We start from the raw sequence: 18,515 nt of genomic DNA, 5'->3' as shown, positions 1-18,515 counted from the left end.
GCTTTGAGTCAGTCAATAGAAATCTCATTATTTTTTTAAAACTTGATTCAAAATGAATGCATTCATCAAACCTAGACCAGCCATGTCCCTCTTTTTGCTGTTTTTTTTTTTTAAACTTTTAAACGATTTTCTTTATATCTTTGTGTATAGACACACTGGCACATATAAAAACACAGTAAAAGGAACGGATCCCCTGCTGTTAGGGAAACATCAGCAGTTGGTTCTTTGAAGCGAACAGTTGGTGCCATTAAACCACTGCAGTGAACAGAGATGTCGCCAGTCAAACCATGTTGAAAAGACGATGACGTCTGTTTCATTGTTTTGTGCATTTATTGGAGGGCCGTTACAGTCCCCCTCATCTCTCACCACACACCTGACGGTTAAAATATAGGATTTTGCCTTAAATTAAACCTCAGTGAAGGGTAAAATAAATGTGTCTTTTAAGATACAAAGTCAACATATACAGAAAAGAAACTGCTAGAAATGTGCTGATGTCTTGTTTTAGTGATTTAGTTGCACAAACAGTCCTGATGCAATAATGGATATGAACAAGCCACCACTATGGCTAGTTTTCATGGCTCTGTGATTATTTTTAGCTGAATTATATTCAAATCGATTCAGTGGAAGTTTAATTTTCGGCTGCAGTTCTTCGTTATCCTGATGCTGCTCAGAAAAGTATCATTCAATACTGATATTGTGTTGATGAAAAGTCGGACTAACCAAGCAGGATGGTTTATTCAATATGCAAAGATTAGAAGGTGCACGGTTTAGTTTGGGAGAAACATTTTTGAACGCTGCATGCAAAGACTAAACTGACAGCTCTTTACATTTCTGCAGGCCTTCTCATCGCGATAAGCTGTAGGTCACTTTGTGTAATTCTGACTGTATTATGAAGACAATAAGATTCGATGGCTGACCAGGGGCCTGCTCAGCACATCATTACGGGCGAATGATGAGCAGTAATTGCTATACTTTGGGATGCGGCGTGGTGTTTTCACAACCCTGTGGATGAATCACCTCTGACGGACAGGGAAAATTTGTAAAGTAGCAGCTGTAATGCTAATTTGCACAACATGAATACATTTTTTATCAGCCAATAACTGCAGCCTGTCTGTGCATGTGTACGACACCGAATTCATAAAAACAATGCTCTGATGTCATCTGCATGTATTAAACCAGTAACCTTCAAGAAACCAAGCATGTGAGGCAGCTTTAATCATCAGCTTTAAAAGGTGTACCTATTTTAGAAAAATATCACATAGTGATATTAATATCTCCAATATCAACTCATGACATTTTTTTTATCTGGCTCGAAGACAACAGAGACTCAAGGGCGTTACCTTTCAGCTGCATAGTAAAATTTTTCATAATGTTTGGCCATCAATCATTTTCAAACCACGACATGTCACATTTATCACACAGTGGATTTTTAATTTTAGAAACAAAAATAGTCAAAACGTGACCTTTTCATTTTGTCTTTTGTTAATTCCCAAAGCTTCAATAATTGTTCATTTAATTCCGAAAAATATCAAACAATCAGTTTCTCAACTTTTTACATTCTTATCTTTTTTTTTTTTTATATGTAAGACAATTAAATGAATGCATTTGGGCTTGAACTGATAATCTGATAAACTAAGGATTTTAATTTTAAAAATAAATTAGCTGACAGTTGAATTGCTTGTTCGAGTTGCTAATTTCAAAATCAGTTGCAAAAAACTGGACAAGTCTGAAGATGGCAGGAGTCTGCATTCATCCTGGTCTTGGTGATGCTCTGCTGTGATTACCAAATAACATGCTGCAGGGACTCCTTGAGTGCTGATTAATAATTCACTACATGGAGTGCAGAAATGTGTTTTTTGTTTTTTTCTTTTTTTTTGTTTTTTTTGTTTTTTTCTGTTGATTCGTTGCGTTTGATTAATCAGTTTTAATGGTTGCGCTGTCTTGTTGAGTGATTGTGTTTCCTCTGTCATTATCTCAATCATCATCTTCTATTTTCTCCACAGCAACTCTGTCTGCCTTTCATCAAACTGCTGGCTAAGCCGTTGACACAGCAACAGGCAAATTTAACCTCAGTCTAATTTTAATTATTAGTCAAGAAGCCGCAGCTCCCTGATAAGCACCCCACTCAGAGGAACACAGCAACAGAGGGCAGCACTTTAGAAAAATTAAACGTAACCCTAACAAGCTGTGGGTTAATCATAAATTGAACATCAGCGACTTACAGCACCTCAGATAAGGCACAATGATGCATGAATGAAACCCAGGGGAAAATATTAGGTCTAAGCTGTGGGACTTTTTTTTGTGTGTTTTACGATTGTTTATTTTTGCTGCAGCCAACGTTTGAAGGGGATGAGTCTAAATTATTCACAGTTATGGATTTATGGTGAACCGTCATTACATTCATGTCTCAAAGGACTGCGGGGTCCCTGGCTAAAATACAAACAGTCAATCTCGCTGAAATTCAGGAACAGACAACAGATGTGGACAAAAGAAACAATAGATAGCATAAGGCACAGTAGAGAGTACAGGACCATGAACACAGTGACAGCAGCTGATTTAATCAGAACAGAAGAGATATCTTAATCTACAGAAGTTTGATTTCTGCTGAATAATGGATGATATTTCATTCTCATTTCTAATTATAAGTCTGCAGCTTTTCTTTGAGTTTGAAACGGCCCAAATCCACATTGGGTTTGGTGCATCTCTTATAATAATAATAATAATAATAATAATAATAATTCTGATTTCAGCAACATGAAGTAAGGATAATTAAAAGTTTCCCCTCAGCCCTGTTTTTTTTTAATAACTAGAAGTACTATCCAAATACTTTGCAATTAAAGTACAATTGCTCAAACTATTTTAAAAGCTAAACCATCGTACCAAATAAAGCTAAAATCATAGTGACCTCTTTCCATCAGTGTCAAATTGTCTCATACGTAATTATATTTGTAAAAATCAACAGAATTTTTGTAAACACTTGTGGTTAATGACAATGGAGTCCATTGAACAAACTGCTCTCGATGTGCCGTCTCCTCACCCAGAGATCAGCTTTTGTTGATGTTAGCAATGCTAACTTGACCCAGTGTCGAACAGTGTTTCTGCTGTAAAGGAGGAGGAAGACAGTCACCGGGAAAAAACCCCCTCAGGCCTGATTTTAAACATCACATCCTTTGGATTTTCATTAGTCCTTCATACAAAAGTCCGTCCACAGGGGAGTGAAGAGCTCATTTTTATGTTGCAACGATTCACACATTGACAGTAAAACATGTGATTAAGTCGTGCAAATTGCTTCCTGCTTTGAACTTTGACCTCTGAGCAGAGAGACGTCTGGGTGTTAGGAGACCAACACATATCGGCCTCTAATTACCACTAATTTACTCACAATCAAAAATGTAATTGCAAATGAAGCATAAGGCTACAAACACAATGTGTTTTTGCTGTTTTTTTAGCAAATTATTAAGATGTTTTTCCGAAGGACAACTTTTTTTTCGAAGCAGTACTCACCTCAAGCTGGCAGCCAGATAATGTTGACATCCCAAATCTTTTAAATCTATCCTTGCCAGCTCGCTGACACCAAGTGTCGATTGTGTTTTGTTACAGATTAGGGATAGCTGTGTGTGACTCCTTTCTAAGGACAAGGCTTTTCTCCACTGCATGAAGCGGCTTCTCTTTTAACTGTTTTACAAATTATTATGATAATGGAAGATGCTCTGTTGGGGATGAGAGAAGGGACAGAGCTGATTTGTAGGGTGGACTCGTTTGTCATCCACTGATAAAAAATAAGTTTTGCTGTATTTAGGCGGCAGCCCGTGTTGACTTTTCATCACATCTGCCCTGTCTTATCTGCTTTTCTCCATCTGTCTAACTAAATCCAGACTGCGCCTCACTGTTGACTTTTAATGGCAAAGACAGTGACATCCAGACACTACGTCATTAGCTGACACTTTAACGCTGCTGTTAAGCCATCAAGTCATATAGACAAACTGAAAGATGGGGGACTTTTTAGCTTTTTTAATATAAACTGAGCACAAAGACAGTCTCCAGCATACAGTATCCAAGTTTTAACTCTTTAACGGAAAGTGACTATGCTACATCTTACCACGTGTTCACATTATCTAATAATGTGAACGTGTGTTTTTAATGAGAAACAACTGTTGTAATGAAACAACAGTCAAAATCAAGGTAAGGACATTGTATCATCAGTTATACTGCAGTTTCCTGTAAGATCTTTTTGCCTTTCATGTCATTGGTCTAATTTCTGCAAATGTATTCAGTCGTCTATTTGTACAACTTGGGGAAATGCATTATTCACAGCTGAAATTCAGCTGAAGATCTAATCGCCACCAATCATCGCTAACACATGCGTCATTAAATAGAGCCAATGGAGCCATGTTAAATACTTCATCCCTTCAGCCTGTTCCAGGGCTGCTGTCACCGCTTTCCAAAGGTGGATGTACCTGGAATACCTCCACACACACATCTGGAAAACGGCTGGATCGTACAGCTTGAATAGACACCTTTCATACAACCCAGTAGCAAAGAGAAAAAATATGCAGGTAGATCATCTCCCGTTCGATTGCTCATCTTTTTCTCTGCCCTGCATGTCCTCGACAGCGCCTGCATCACTTCACTACATGTCAGATTCTGCACTGCCAGCCTATCAATATCATCTTACGCTCACTGGTTAACTAGAATCTGAATCTGACATACATAAGGGGCCAGTGCACTCTGTATGCTCAGTGCGCTGCTTTTCACATTCTGAAATAAATTCAGAAACCCCCTCCCCCTCTCCACCATGGGATTAGGGCAAACTGTGACCGCCCCTTTCTGTAAATTTCTAAAAAGGAACAGCTCATACCGTATCGAATCATTTTCCTGCACGTTCTGACCCTCATCATCCCAGTTTACAGCCAGGCTGTGTTGAAATGACTGATTAACTGAATTAGATCATTGGCAGAAAGCAGACTTTCACTAATGAGGGCTCCAAACTCTACATTCTCTTCTTCTTAGCTATGCCTTAAAATCCTGTCAGTGAAAATAATGCGTCTGAAGCCTGAAGCCCAAAGAGAAAACACTTCTAATATGAGACGCAGCAGTTTAAACCCGTCAAAGGCCTGTTTCCTCTGCACTGGACAAATACTCGTGAGCCATTGAATATTCCTGAGACCTGCGTCACTGTTTGGTGATCACTGAAAATCTTACATCAGAAAAAAATATATATCAGCACCACTTTGATGTTCAGTGGCAAAGTAAGTCTGTTAAATCACCTGTAACAGACCGACTGGGTTAATAGGCTCAGTGCTGCGAGCAGTCCCCTGATAATGAGTTCTTGGTTTTCATATTAGAAGTTTGTGAAAGTTTGCTGCTAACTCTCAGTCAGCCTTGCAAATAGTGAGTGTGATAATCTCAAAAAAATCTCACAATATGCATCAAATAAACCCATTTATCTATTATGAGTGTGATTTCTGTGAAACAAAACACAGCAGAAATAGTTGAATAGTTGAAGTTTCACATAGCAAAGTGAAGTGAAGTGAAGTGTACTCATGGATAAATAGCCATAACTGATTAAGGTCACCCCCCCCAAGTCAGCCATTAATGAGTCCAATGGATGGAGGCACAGAGCTTGTCACGCCCCACTTGGTCCTGAATGTGAGTGACTTGTATCTGTGGCCTGAAGGTAAGTTCCTGTATTGGTTGTCTGGTGTGTGTGTTTGTGTATCCGAGGCTATTTGTAGTTCTTTCATTTGAGTGTTTCTGCTGCTGATGCTGCTGAATGGCTGCTGCTCCGGTCTGATGAGTTTGCTGCTCATTCTGATGAGCGTCTCAATGAAACAATCATTTTCAATGCTGCCATCACGATGCACAGACGAACATCTTGTGGAATTAAACTGTCGTGCGACCACAGAGCAGTCCCACGTCGATCTGTGAGTCCGGAAAGTGACAGCCGGCATTAATCTAATGACCAGTGTGGGACACAGTTATCTTTAACCGTTTATTCCAATTAGGGCAGTTGGCTTCTTTCAGTCTTCTGTAAAGGTGACACTAACCAGGCTTCTGCACACCTTTCAACTGCCTCACCCAAGTGAAGCCAAACTGAAACTAGGTATGACAGGCTGACTGTGCCAACCTCAAAAGCTGCCAGTCAGATGTCCCGGCATGACCTTAGCCGGGACAGCAGACAGAGCAGCTGAGACAACACAAGCACATCCAATTCAGGCAAATGAATTCCACCTGCGCTGCCCCTCCTCTAATCTAGCTGTCTCCTTGATTGAAGGTTGTGTGCTCGAGATTTAACAGTAAATCTCATCCATCATTTAGAGTCACTCTCAATTCGCTGTTGATATGTTGGCACTGTCCGAGGCTCCTGTATTCTTTTTTTTTTTTTTTTCCTTCTGCTTTAATGCATTGTAGACAACGTTTCCGCAAATGCTGTCTTCAGGGTGAGGCCGGTGGGAGTTTGCCAAGAAATCCAAATTGATATGGCTCAGTCCACTGTGGCGTAGGGTGACCCCAGCACTATTCTTTATTTGAAGTCAGTCTCACGTACAACATCTTGCTGCTGACGGAAAATGGTCTTCATCAAATACAGAATTGACATGTTTCAGTTATGTCTTCTAAAAGCTACTGTGGCGAGCTGTTTTAGGAAAAAAAATGAAAGTACTTATATTTGTGACCTGTCTTCAAAGGTGGATATCTTTACTACCAACAAAGGATGTTGACGCTGAGAGGCACAGACAGGTTAGGGGAGGCGGGGAAACTATAACAGAAGCCTTATCCTCTAAATCAGCTTCCTTCCTCTAAGTGGTAACCTATTTTATCCACTGACATATTTGGCACCATACAGCCAAATCTGTAGCATTTTATTCTTTCTTAAAAAAAAAAAAAAGATACGTGAACAGCATGCAAACTCAAACTGTTTACTAAGATGTGTTTTTCCTTTTTCATTCTTTTCTGTTTTGTACTCAGTCGTGATAAATATCCATATCGCAGCTAAATTCTCCTCCTCCTTTGTTTCTCTGTTTTCTCCAAATAAACCGCTGGAACATGAAATGCCTCGCAGCCTGCCCACCACAGGATTTTGAGATGGATTAATGACTGAAGGTTGCTGCTGGAATAAGGAACATGTCAGCTCCTCGCTGCGAAGGTAAAGACTCTTTATGATGCAGCCAAAATGTATTTTCAGCTCAGTTTTGTCAACACACTTGCCTCCCAGTTTCCTTATTGAACCAAGTGAACCAGAATCTCTCCGCCATTGTGTGTTGTGTCTGAGAATGTTCTGATATTGCTGTAAGTCTTCACTGTCACATCCCATCAGTGCACTTCCATACCCTGTTCTCACCATCATAAACCCCCACCTTCATCTCTTTCTCTCTGCTTTAGTGTTTTGCTCCTCCTTAGTCCCCCCCCATCGCTCCCTCCTCTCTACTTTCCCCCACTCTTCATTAAGCCCTGCTTGTCTCTCAGCCTCTCTGATCCTGCGAGCTGCGCTTATGGGAGCTCCTTAGACCAGTGTGAGCACTGCTGGTCTCCAGTTGCCTTCCCAGCGCTGCAAGTGGAAGACGAGTGTAGGGGGAGGGAGGTGGCTGGTATTCTCATGCTGTATGGGGGTAAGAAAGGGAAGAAAGCGGCGATAAAGGGGTGAACGGAGGGAGAGAAAGTAAGAGGTGAGCACATGAGAGATGCAGAGTGTAATAATAAAGGTGAAATGTGAGCGACTATGAGAAGGTAGAGTAGGAGAGAAAAATAAGGAAAGAAAAAAACAAAAACAGCCCAGAGCGCAAAATCAGGGTGGAACTGGGAGAAGAGCAAATGAGTGAGCGAATCAGAGAGAGAGAGAGAGAGAAGTAGAGAGAGAGAGGTAGAGAGCGAGAGAGAGAGAGAGAGAGAGAGAGAGTGAGAGGGAGGGAGGGAGGCAAACAACACTGCAGACACTCGCCCACTGTCACTGCTCCACAGCCAGAGGACAGAGGCAGCAACGGCAACAGTGGAAGCGGAAACGATGGAGGAGGAAGACTGTATCATCCATCTGCAGCTCAGCCCCCGACACTGACGGCCTCGCCCCCCCCTCTGGGACCATCCTGCCAAGTTCGGAGCTAAAAGGAGAGAATTTAAAGAAAAAAGAAAAAAAAAAAAGGGGGGCCAAACTACTCTGTCCTTCACAAGACCAAGTACTGGACCTCAACTCGTGCAGGGCTGATAACACACACGCCTCATTATTTCCCCCTCTCTTACACTCCCACACACTTACTCACAGCACACTTCACTTCTCGCTGCCTTTGGAGTAGTGTGGGTTTTTTTTTTTTTTTTTTTTTTTTTGGTTTGTTTGTTTGTTTGTTTTTTCCACATCTTGTTGTATTCTTTTTTTTTTTTTTTTTTTTTTCCCCCCCTTCGCTGCCTTCGCTGACCTTCCGAGCTGAGTGGATTTACTTTTCTCCTGTGGCGGACCATGGGGCTGGGGTGGAGGGGTGCAGCAGGGACCCTCCGGAAAAGGACAGAGGGGAGCTGGTACCTTTTGGTGACATTGCTGCTGTTCTGTGGTTTCTGGAAGGCTCACACGCAGACAGACGACGGGAAGTCTGTCTACTTCTGGGAAACAGGTACCTCTAAACCTCTAATTAGAGATTTATATTTGATCCCTTGTTTTACATATGGAACATTGGTGATGGTTGGTGGCGAATTAGCGCGTGCTGCTGGTTCCTGCCGTTGTTCGTGTGAACTCTCGCAGTCAGCAAGACATAATCACATGTGTGGTGTCAGTTCATTATTTGTGGAAACCCAAGATGGAACCTTGTGGTAACTTTCTAATTTCAGGGACTATTTCTAATCAGGGCGTCCAACAGTGTCACTGTTTTACTATGCAAACGTAAGCACAGACACATTCTCATGCTTAAATGACTGGCACAGGTCTACATCGCTTCCAGATGGCACTCTTTTGTTGTCTCATCATATCCTTATCTGAGCTATAGGACTCCACGTAGCTCAACTTCTGAGATACATACGCTCAAAAGCTGACCCAGAAATCTACAGCAGAGCTGTTTTCTCGTACCAAACGGGGCAACTGTGATGCATCTCTGAATGGATTACTTTCCTCTCCCACAGTCCCAGGTGATGCACCATTATTGAAATGTTTCTGCTGTGTTTTACAGCAGGCGGATGATTGATTGGCGTCGCTTCACAACAGCAGTGCTGGCTGAGAGAAGCAGGGGGAATGATTTTTGATGATATTGATGCAAAATCAGTGGTGAATAAGCAGGATGTCGGGGGGTGGGGGGGTTGATGGGTAGATGGATGGATGCTTTCTGCACATGCTGGCTCTCTGCACTGAATGTATCAGAGTTAAACTGTCAGAAAGAGCATCATATATATTCAGCGTCACAGTGGGGATCTGATGAATTGTTATCAGCCTTGATGTGCACGAGAAGCTCTCATTATGAGATTAGAAAATCCTGATTTTCCAATATTTACCCCCCCAAAGGGAAAAAAAAAAATAAAATCTTTCAATGCAAGTACAACTTGTCTTCCAAACCCGAACTCAAACACCCCCACTCTGCTTGTCCTTCCCTGCCTCACCCGGCACCAGTCCCCAGTTGACGAATCCCACGTCTCTCCTGTGGTCCTGCATCTTTAAAGAGGATGTAGCTGAGTAAGGAGATTAAAGGAGCAGGGATTTAACAATCCAGGAAAGACAGCCCAGGGAGCCGACTTGAGAAAGAGAAAGGCAGAGCGAGCACTGCAGGCAGAGAGAGGGACTAACTTAACCTACATCTACCCTACTGTAGGTCATAGTGATTACGCCTCTCTCCCACGCTACAACACCTTTCTCCCACATCATACATGCTCCACAACCGAAAAGCTCCAGGCCCTCTGCTTTGAAATATAATCCAGTGTTGGGAGTTTGTTCACTTCTTCCCAAATAAAAGGTAGCACATTGATTTGAGCCCTGTAGTCTTCTTTTTTTTTTTTTTTTTTCTGTGCCTCTTTGGTTTGACAACCGCTGCAGAACATTAAAATCACATTGGGCAATTTAGGGCTTTGAATCCCTCCGCTTTTCATCAAAATGTTTGCACAAGATTTGCATCCTTTTTCTTGCCATTCGAATGGTGTTTTAAACGAAAAAAAAAAAAGCCAAAACACAAAATGTGATGATGTTTGTGCACATTTGCAGACTATGCAGAGGAGGGAATATTCTTGTGGCAAGCAATGCTCTGATGTTTTGCATATTGATGAGTCTAGCTGAAACACCCCTGTCTCTCTGAAACTGTTGGGAATTGGGCCTGCATTGCTTTTACTGCCTGCCTGTGAAAATATGATGTATCTATTTTGGAAGGTGAGACAGTTCAGTGCTGTTTTTTTTGTTGTTGTTGTTGTTGTTGTTTTTTTTTTTCTGAAAAATACTATTCAAATGAGGCAGATAGAGACAACAGACACTGCAAGTGATATTTCTGAAGGTAGCGGTGACGATAACTGGAGAAAAAATGAGAATGATTATAGCCACCACGAGGACGATGATGGTGATGATGATGGTGATAATGGCACGCCACAGTTTTTCGGGGCCTTTGAGAGATTGCCTGGAACGTGTCTCTCTCTGAGACGCTATTTTCACGCCATTTTTCTTCCTGTCGTTTGCTCTCAACTGTGCACTCCCCGTGCACTTCTTCCTCTGCATCTCTATCTCTCTGTTTCTCTGTCTGCTGCTCACACTATGTTGTGTATTTCTGTTTTGAGATCCTCAGTTTTTTTGTTTGTTTTTTTTTTTTCCCCAATAACTGCAGCAGTAAAAATTACAGAGGAACCTTTTCTGTTGCCAATAACCAGGAGGCAACATCAGGATGACAATAGATCTAACAAATACTGCTGCATCCTGCAAGTGCATGTGCAATGGAAAGGCAGCACACGCAAACACACACAGCAGGTTTGTCTTTCCCATTCTGGTTCTGGGTGCAGGCTTCATTAGAGTCGACTGTTGGAGTGACAAGGTTGCCAGGTTTCAGCTGTCAAGACCTCAGATGTCTGCCTGAGGACAAAGCAATTACAGGTGGTGGAGGAGGTGATGTTGTCTTCAAGAAAACACACACACTGTAACATCTCCATATCTTGACATTCGCTGTTCGCCCCACTGTAGGTGTTCTTCAAACACAACATTGCAGTTTGACGAGCATGCAGGCTGATTTAGATTTTTTTTTTTTTTTTTTCTGGATTATGAGATGTAAACACAACAGAACAGAAACACAACAGAAACTTGAAGGTCATGAGAAATCAACAATATATATATATATATATATAATATTTTTTTTTTTTGTGCATTAACAGGTGCCAAATCATTTATCAGTCTGATTCGATCACAATCAACTTCCCTTAATCTTTCCTGGGAGTCAGATTATGTGGGAGTCGCCTTGGGACTCTGATCTAGCCAATCTCATTTCGCCTATTGTCTGACCTCATGGGGTCAAGTCACACAACTGAGCATGTGCCTCTCTGCTAATAGTCCTATTAAGTCACTTTTGTGCACAGCTATTCAACCAACTGCTCCAAATTACTTAATTAATTTTGCATGTGCGTGTTTGGCAGTGGATGTTTACACTGGTTAAATTAGTACCTGATCAACCACCACCCTGCCAAGAAGTTCATGAAGCTGAAAACAAACCTGTGACATTGTATCAGACGGATTCTGGATTAGCCACCTGTTACACTCTGTTTTCACAGAGCATTACCACGTCAGCTTTTGTTTGGTTGCTTCCTGGATGGTTAACCAACTGAATCCGGAATCACAAACTTGAACACGTTGCATCAATTATTAACTGACGTTATGAATAATTAAGATTTCTACATTTAAAACTCCACGAGTGTGGTAGAGAGATAGTCATCGTTGTGTACCCAGAGTTTGTGCATGTATTCCAGAGCGTCTGTGCCAGTAGGTCTTTACATTTGTCAGCTCTGCATCTCTAATGACCTGTCACTTTGTCGGAAACAATGGAGTTTTAGTCCTACACAGCTATCAGCGCTCTGAAAAATGTGGCTGTGTGTCACCCCGCTCCGCTGATGTCACCTTTGAATGCGCGGGGACCGGCCGACTAGCGCTGACAGGCCATTGTTAGCCGAATACATTCCTCCCCTTCACGGCGGCACCAGTGGTGAAGGGTGTCACCCTCGCTGCGGGTTGTTAGTGGCTCTCTCACAGTCACCTGCTATTACAGCTGTCCTGCTGAAGAGGCCATCCAGGAAATTGAGGGAGAGCGAGTGTGACAGGTTCACAAGTTCAATAAGGCAAGCCAAGGTCATTAATATGGCAAACACCTCCAGCCAAGCAGGATGCAGCAACACTCCAACAGAAGACTAGCAGAGATCAAACATAAAGCCCTGAGATAGTACAGATAGTACAGTATTGATCTCTTAGGGGTGCCTCCAACTAATTAGGCATAGAGTTGCTTCTGCAGCTTCATTTTCTGTGTTGCTGCCTGATCATCTAAATTTATGTGGAATGACTTTGACTTAACGTTCCCATTTATAGCCTCTCATTATACAAGGCGATCTCTTTGTCTGCATACTCGATTGATTCACGTCCTCGCCTGACCCGAGAACCTGCCTCGCTTATTGTCCCAGGTCTAAATTAGGCACCTCGGTCTCCGGTACCTGAAATAGCCGCGTGCTAATGCCCGTGCGACAGCATTATGTCAGACGTTTGTCTTGAACCGAGCCAGAAGCAAACACACGTCTGGCCGAGCGGCCACAGCTTTGATAGCAGCAGGAGCGTGACTGGCATCATACCAAATGAGAATATCCCTTCTAGATTCCCGCCTCATTTTAGGGAGTGCATTACAACATGACCCTTTATGACCCTAATTAGCATAGCACCAGAGGCCAGGCAGAAGTCTGGAAGGTAATTGGCCAGGCATCGTTGAAATTCCTTAGCAACAGGCAACAAATTTAGGCCATGCATATAAATTAAGACAATCTCCTTGGGATTTTCATTTTTCATTACAGAGCATGCCAGTGGGTTTTGTTTTATTCGGCATGCCTGTGTTTTTGTTTTCAAGCACAGATCTGATGGAGTGGGAAATGGAAGCTAATTGCGTTTTGTGTGTCTGGACCTACAACCATCAAAAAATGAGCACTCAGCAGTCGGTGGAGTCGGGCTAAGGAAGCATCACAAACAGCAACAGCCATGTGGCCTCAGCACCTTTCTGCTGAAAACGGGGAGAAAGCTATTTTTCAAACTCAATGGGGACGAAAAAGAAAAAGTGCAATTCCAGCGGTCTGAGGTTCAATGTCACCACGGCAGAAATGATTCAGAGTCAGGCAACGGTGTACCGTGACATTGCACTTGATTTTTAAAAGCATTTGCGGCACAATACGTCACATTTGACCCAGATTGATCTGTTTTGTGGCTTAAGAGATATTACCCGACCACTCTGGATCTCAAACGGCTGCAATTCTGGAATGGCCAATCCATCGAGCGGCGAAAGATGCCAAAGAGATGCCAGAGTTTGTTTAATCTAAATGGCAGAGCTTACACTAAGACCTGCCTATTACTGATATAAGAGGGATGGAAGGATTAGAGATTACACTTCATCCAAAAACTTTATTTAGAGTGACGTAAGAGGATTTCTACTTCCTTATTTTGCTGTATTCGAATGGCTCATAACATATTTTGGACGGGGCACTGTGTCACTCTGCTGTACCCGGCCGGTGGCAGATCAGCAGGGGACTAATGTTATCTAGGGATGTTTCTGCTCTGATTATCAGCCCTGACCTGGTATATCAAAATGACAGGTGCAGCTTTAAAAAGATTAATATATGATTTTTTTAGCAAAAGGTGTGGCCCACAGTTTAATTCATTTCAGTTTAAGCAGCTCACATTTCGTATTTAGTCACATTCACAGCAGGAAACAGCTAAAATTAAAGGCTAGCTGCCTTGCTGAAGGACACCTTTAGGCCATTTTCATCCATGGAAAACATTCTGCTCCTTTATTTTCTGTGTTACTTGTATTATTTCTATTTTTCCTTTCAAATAAAGAGAGAAGACAGTTTTCCAGCTTCGAAACGGTCGCGCCCTTCCGGTATCTCTTTTTCAACCTGAGCTCAGCCACAAGTAGAAACGCAAAGCAATCTGTCGCCCACGCCGGGGAAACCGAGCATTTTCCTGGTCAGGGAGTGGCATTCAAAACGAGCCCTCTGCTCCCCTGAGAGGCAGCGAGGCGGCTTCAGGAGGCTGAGGGGTACAGCGGCATCATTGAAGAAAGCTGTGACATTTACCTGAAAAGGGCCGCTGCTGCCTCCTCCGGTGCAATTCTAATAAAGCTGAAGAGATGGCAGAGGCCCGGGAGTGAATATCCTCCAGTCCATCCAGCAGCCCCGTCATTAATCCTTCATTTCTTCCACTGGACATCAATTGCTTTTGCTCAGTTGTGGCAAAGTCATGGGGCATATAATATGAAGTTTTGTTTTTTTTTTTTGTCTTTATCTTTTTTGAACATAAGACCTCGTATCATATTAGTTTGAAAAGTGTAGCTTTTGTGTGTTGTGCGTGAGCTGATGGAGAACTGGCTGCTCTGCAAATCGCTCACAGTTGTGTGGCAAGAAGATTAATTCATCATTAGATCATGTGATAAACTGTAAACACAGACTGTTGTAATCCACTCTGTGGTTGGGGAGTCATATATCAAACTAAGTCTATCTGAATATCATGAGAATATTACATTAAATGCTGAGCTGCTGCTGGTTTGAATCTTATATAACCACAAAGCTTTTGTTATTGAAAGTCACATTGTACTGGCTCCATTTTGACCCCATTTCTGAATGATTTTCTGCTTGATTTAGGACTGTGTGTTCTTGGCTTGTTGAGTAAAAATGGTGCAGTAATTCCTCAGAGTGCCCTAAGCAACAGTGACAGGACAGTGGCTTTAGGTAATTGTTTGTGACAGTGTTTGCCAATCCCTGATTTGATGGTGTTATGTCTGTGGGATAATGTTTACCCCTTTGTTTTCTGACTTGCTTGTGTGGAGCTTTGGTTTTCGTTTAGTTTCACAGTGAAATGAAAAAGTGATGAAAGAACGGTAACTAAGAAGAGAGCGGGTCAGACTAGCAGCTCCGCGGTGGTGTAATTAGGTACAGTGGCGGTTTGAATCGAACACTAACAGCATGCTAACATAATAACCACATAATCACAGCGGCATTCAGCAACAGCATCGATTGTGTATCGCGTTCACATAAATATAAGGCCTTGAATCTGAATTAGTGGAAACTGGAAACTGGGGTAAGACCTCTTCCCTGTTTCTGACACCAGCAAAAGATAAACATTAATATTAATATACTGTGGTCTACTTAAAGACCCAGAACATACAGTAGGATGGTACTGACCCGCTGGACTAGCATGCTGATGTCTAATAGGTAAAATACTTTGGACATTATCCATCAATTAGCACCCAATGTTTGCAAATCAGGACTGAACCAATCCCATCACATGCCGATAGGATTCCTGTTTATTCATGAACCGAAATGCTGGAAAATTCTATATTCCAGAAGAAAACTGTAGGTATGACGTTATTTTAAAATATTTTTTCTTGGGGGGGGTTATAACTATTTCACTCAAAGAGAGAAATGTCAGCCTTACTGTGAAGACACGGCAAAAGTCAGATGACCTCAAAATTCATGAGGATTCAGCCTCTGGGAGCCACGAATGTTTGCACAAGATTTCACGCCAAACTATCCAGTAGTTGTTGAGACTGATAAGCCTGGGTCACATTTCCCTCCAGTGTGATTATAAACTGACACAAAACAACATATTCATTCGTGCTTGTCAATGTAAAGTAAGAGGTAAGATGATAAATTGTGTTTGGAACTCATTAATCCTTCTATACAAGCAGCCCACTGATCTCCAGATAGCAAAGGTTCACAGTAATAGGCAGTGCTTAACAATCATACAGGCACAGATAAAGAGGGAGAGAGGATTTTAAAGAAATAACAAAAGTCATGTTGGTGGTAATTATATTGATTATGCCTTTGATTGATAATATGACCCAGTTTTGAATTTACTTATAGAGCAGAGCATCGAAGCTGCTGCTGAAATCCATCTGCTTTTATCTGCAAGTTGCTCTCGTGCCAAGAAAGACTTCGGCCTTCTCGAGGTGCACATGCCAACAAAAAACTGGGTGAAGGTGGTTAATTCACCGACTTAAAAATGCATAGAAAGAAGAAAAGAAAATAGTTTGACAAGAGAGCACACTTCATTTAAGCCCCAACATCAGCATAATAGGCCTGAAATAATAATGAGGGAGTTAGAGAGACGGAGAGGGGAAACATCGAGGATTTGTCGGCATTGAAAATCCATACAAAGGAGTTTCGGGTGAGAGAGCACACCATGGCATGCTTTAACATCAGTATGAACGTAATAAGACAGAAATGTATACTGTTGGAGGGAGGGAGAGTGACAGAGCGGCTGGCTAATCACCAGTGACAAGCCCCTGGATTAGAGGGAGGGCAGCAGATGGCCTCAGGCAGGGCAGGGCTGACCGTATATGAATATCCCCGCAGGTTGATAAGACTCACAGCACACCGAACAGCCTGTGTAGAGCATTTGTCAGTGTTTTGGTGGGCACGGCCCACCCAGACATTTATTTACTGACAGAGCAGACCAGAAGTGATGATTAACGTTTTCCATGATGGGTGAGCCACGTTAGCTCAGTCATCAGATATCCAGTTGAAATCACTCTTGCAGTTTTATTCTCGAAGTCGTACATCAAATGTCATTTTCAGAGATTTTGCGTAACTTTATGTACGACCACACAAAGGACAGAAACACTGACCGGAGTGTGAGTGGTACATCTGTTTATGGTTATCGTAGTTCAGAGAGACAACATGACTGCATTTGGCAGTACAGTTATATCAGGGTTTATTCATTCATGAATGAATGTACACCGTATTCAAAAGTTGAAAAAGCCTCTCAAGACTCTCATGTCTTTATTCAGTTGAATGGCCGTCATTGGACAACGTTTATGGGAAATTCTATTTATTATTCTCTTCTCTTTAGCCCAGTGAATGTTTTCCTAATGTGTTTTATGATCTCCAGGCTCCAGTTTCAAATCTTCTACAATACAGCAAGAAGCCCATTTTTTAAATTCGTAGGAAAGTAAACCATAAAGCAGGGGATGTGTTGGGGGTGTGGCTACTGTGTGATTGACATATTGAGCAGCTAATCTCCACCCCCTCCTCCAAATATGGTTTCTTTTGTTTAAAAAAAAAAAAAAAAAAAGAAGGCGACAGACAATTTCGAACCTGGGAGATGACACGTCACTGAAGCAGCAGTAAGTTTTCAGTTGATAAAGTGAACTTATTATCGAGCAGCTTCTTATTTACACATCAAGTTCTTACGGAGCAACATTATCGTTTTTGTTAGAGGCATGTTTGTGACAACCTGGAGAATGAAAACAACATTTACACTCTTTAACTCTGCTTTTTAGAACCAGAATGCTTTATTATTAATCCTCGGGGGTAATTTGCTCTGTGAATATGTTTTGTTTTTTTGTTTTTTTTTTTTGGAGATTTGCTGCTGAAAATGGCAATATAACAGAAGTAACTGTGAAATGCAAGATAAAAAGCAAACAGACGTTCAGTTGTGTGCCCAGCAGCTCACCAATGAGCTGATATACGACTGTAAACCTGTGTAGAGCCGACGAGCTGCAGATCATTGTGCTGTAAGGCTCATCACTGAAAAAACTCCTTTTATGTTGTTTTCACACCCCCATCTGATGTGTTGTTATTTCAAAAACATAGATTTACAGCCATTGTAGCGATTGTCCAGCATATACACACACACACAAACATATACCACTCCGAACTCAACCACAAAGCACTGTGGATTTTTCAGATAAAACTCTCCAGCATTTTCAGCGAAGACAGTAAATATTGTCCTTAATAATGAGGTCAGTGCCACAATGTCACAAATCACATGGCAGGCCTGAAGAGTATCCCTTTTAATACGGCAGTAGTCTAATAAACAGTTTCCCAGTAAGTTAACATTAGGTTTTGTGTGCTATGCTGCTGAACCAGTAAGGTTAATCTGCTGCTTTTAAATGGTTGCATAACTAAAACTACAGTCTTGAACGCCGTCCAGCTCTTTGTCCATCCATTGATTCCAACGTCTATTTGTCTGATCGTCCATTAGCGTTTTTCCTCTCACATCCCATAGCGCTGTGGGTGTTTGGCGTGGGCCTACATTCGTTCTCTTGGTCTCTGGCACACACTTACCCCAATCCACACACACACACACACACACACACACACACACACACACACACACTTACACACTGGATCCAAGTGAGACTACACTTGGAATCCATAGAGAGACAGTTGGCATTTCCTTTAACACAATGTCGATAACCAAGCAGCTCTTTATGTGCTTTAGCAGTTACAGTCAGGGAAGAGAAGTCCTCGGTGCTCACACCTCCAGTTATTTGTAGCTCAGTGCTGGTGTGTGACAGATTGTGTGTGAGGCTGTTTCTCATCCATTCTTAACCCGC

The 18,515-nt window shown here is 42.0% G+C and overlaps 1 protein-coding gene across 1 annotated transcript in view; it reads left to right on the top strand.

The window, feature by feature from the left end:
- Positions 1–8,446: 8,446 nt before the first annotated feature.
- The window catches only part of thsd7ab (thrombospondin, type I, domain containing 7Ab), a 116,735-nt gene continuing 106,666 nt past the window's right edge, over positions 8,447–18,515 (top strand). The window contains exon 1 of the mRNA XM_029503836.1: positions 8,447–8,597. Coding sequence (XP_029359696.1) covers positions 8,447–8,597 — 151 coding nt within the window. The remainder of the gene's footprint in view (positions 8,598–18,515) is intronic.

Source organism: Echeneis naucrates, chromosome 6, assembly GCF_900963305.1.
Source record: "Echeneis naucrates chromosome 6, fEcheNa1.1, whole genome shotgun sequence".
Classification (NCBI taxonomy): Eukaryota; Metazoa; Chordata; class Actinopteri; order Carangiformes; family Echeneidae; genus Echeneis; species Echeneis naucrates.
The sequence above is the reverse complement of the archived record's forward strand: the minus strand, read 5'-3'. Positions and strand labels throughout refer to the sequence as shown.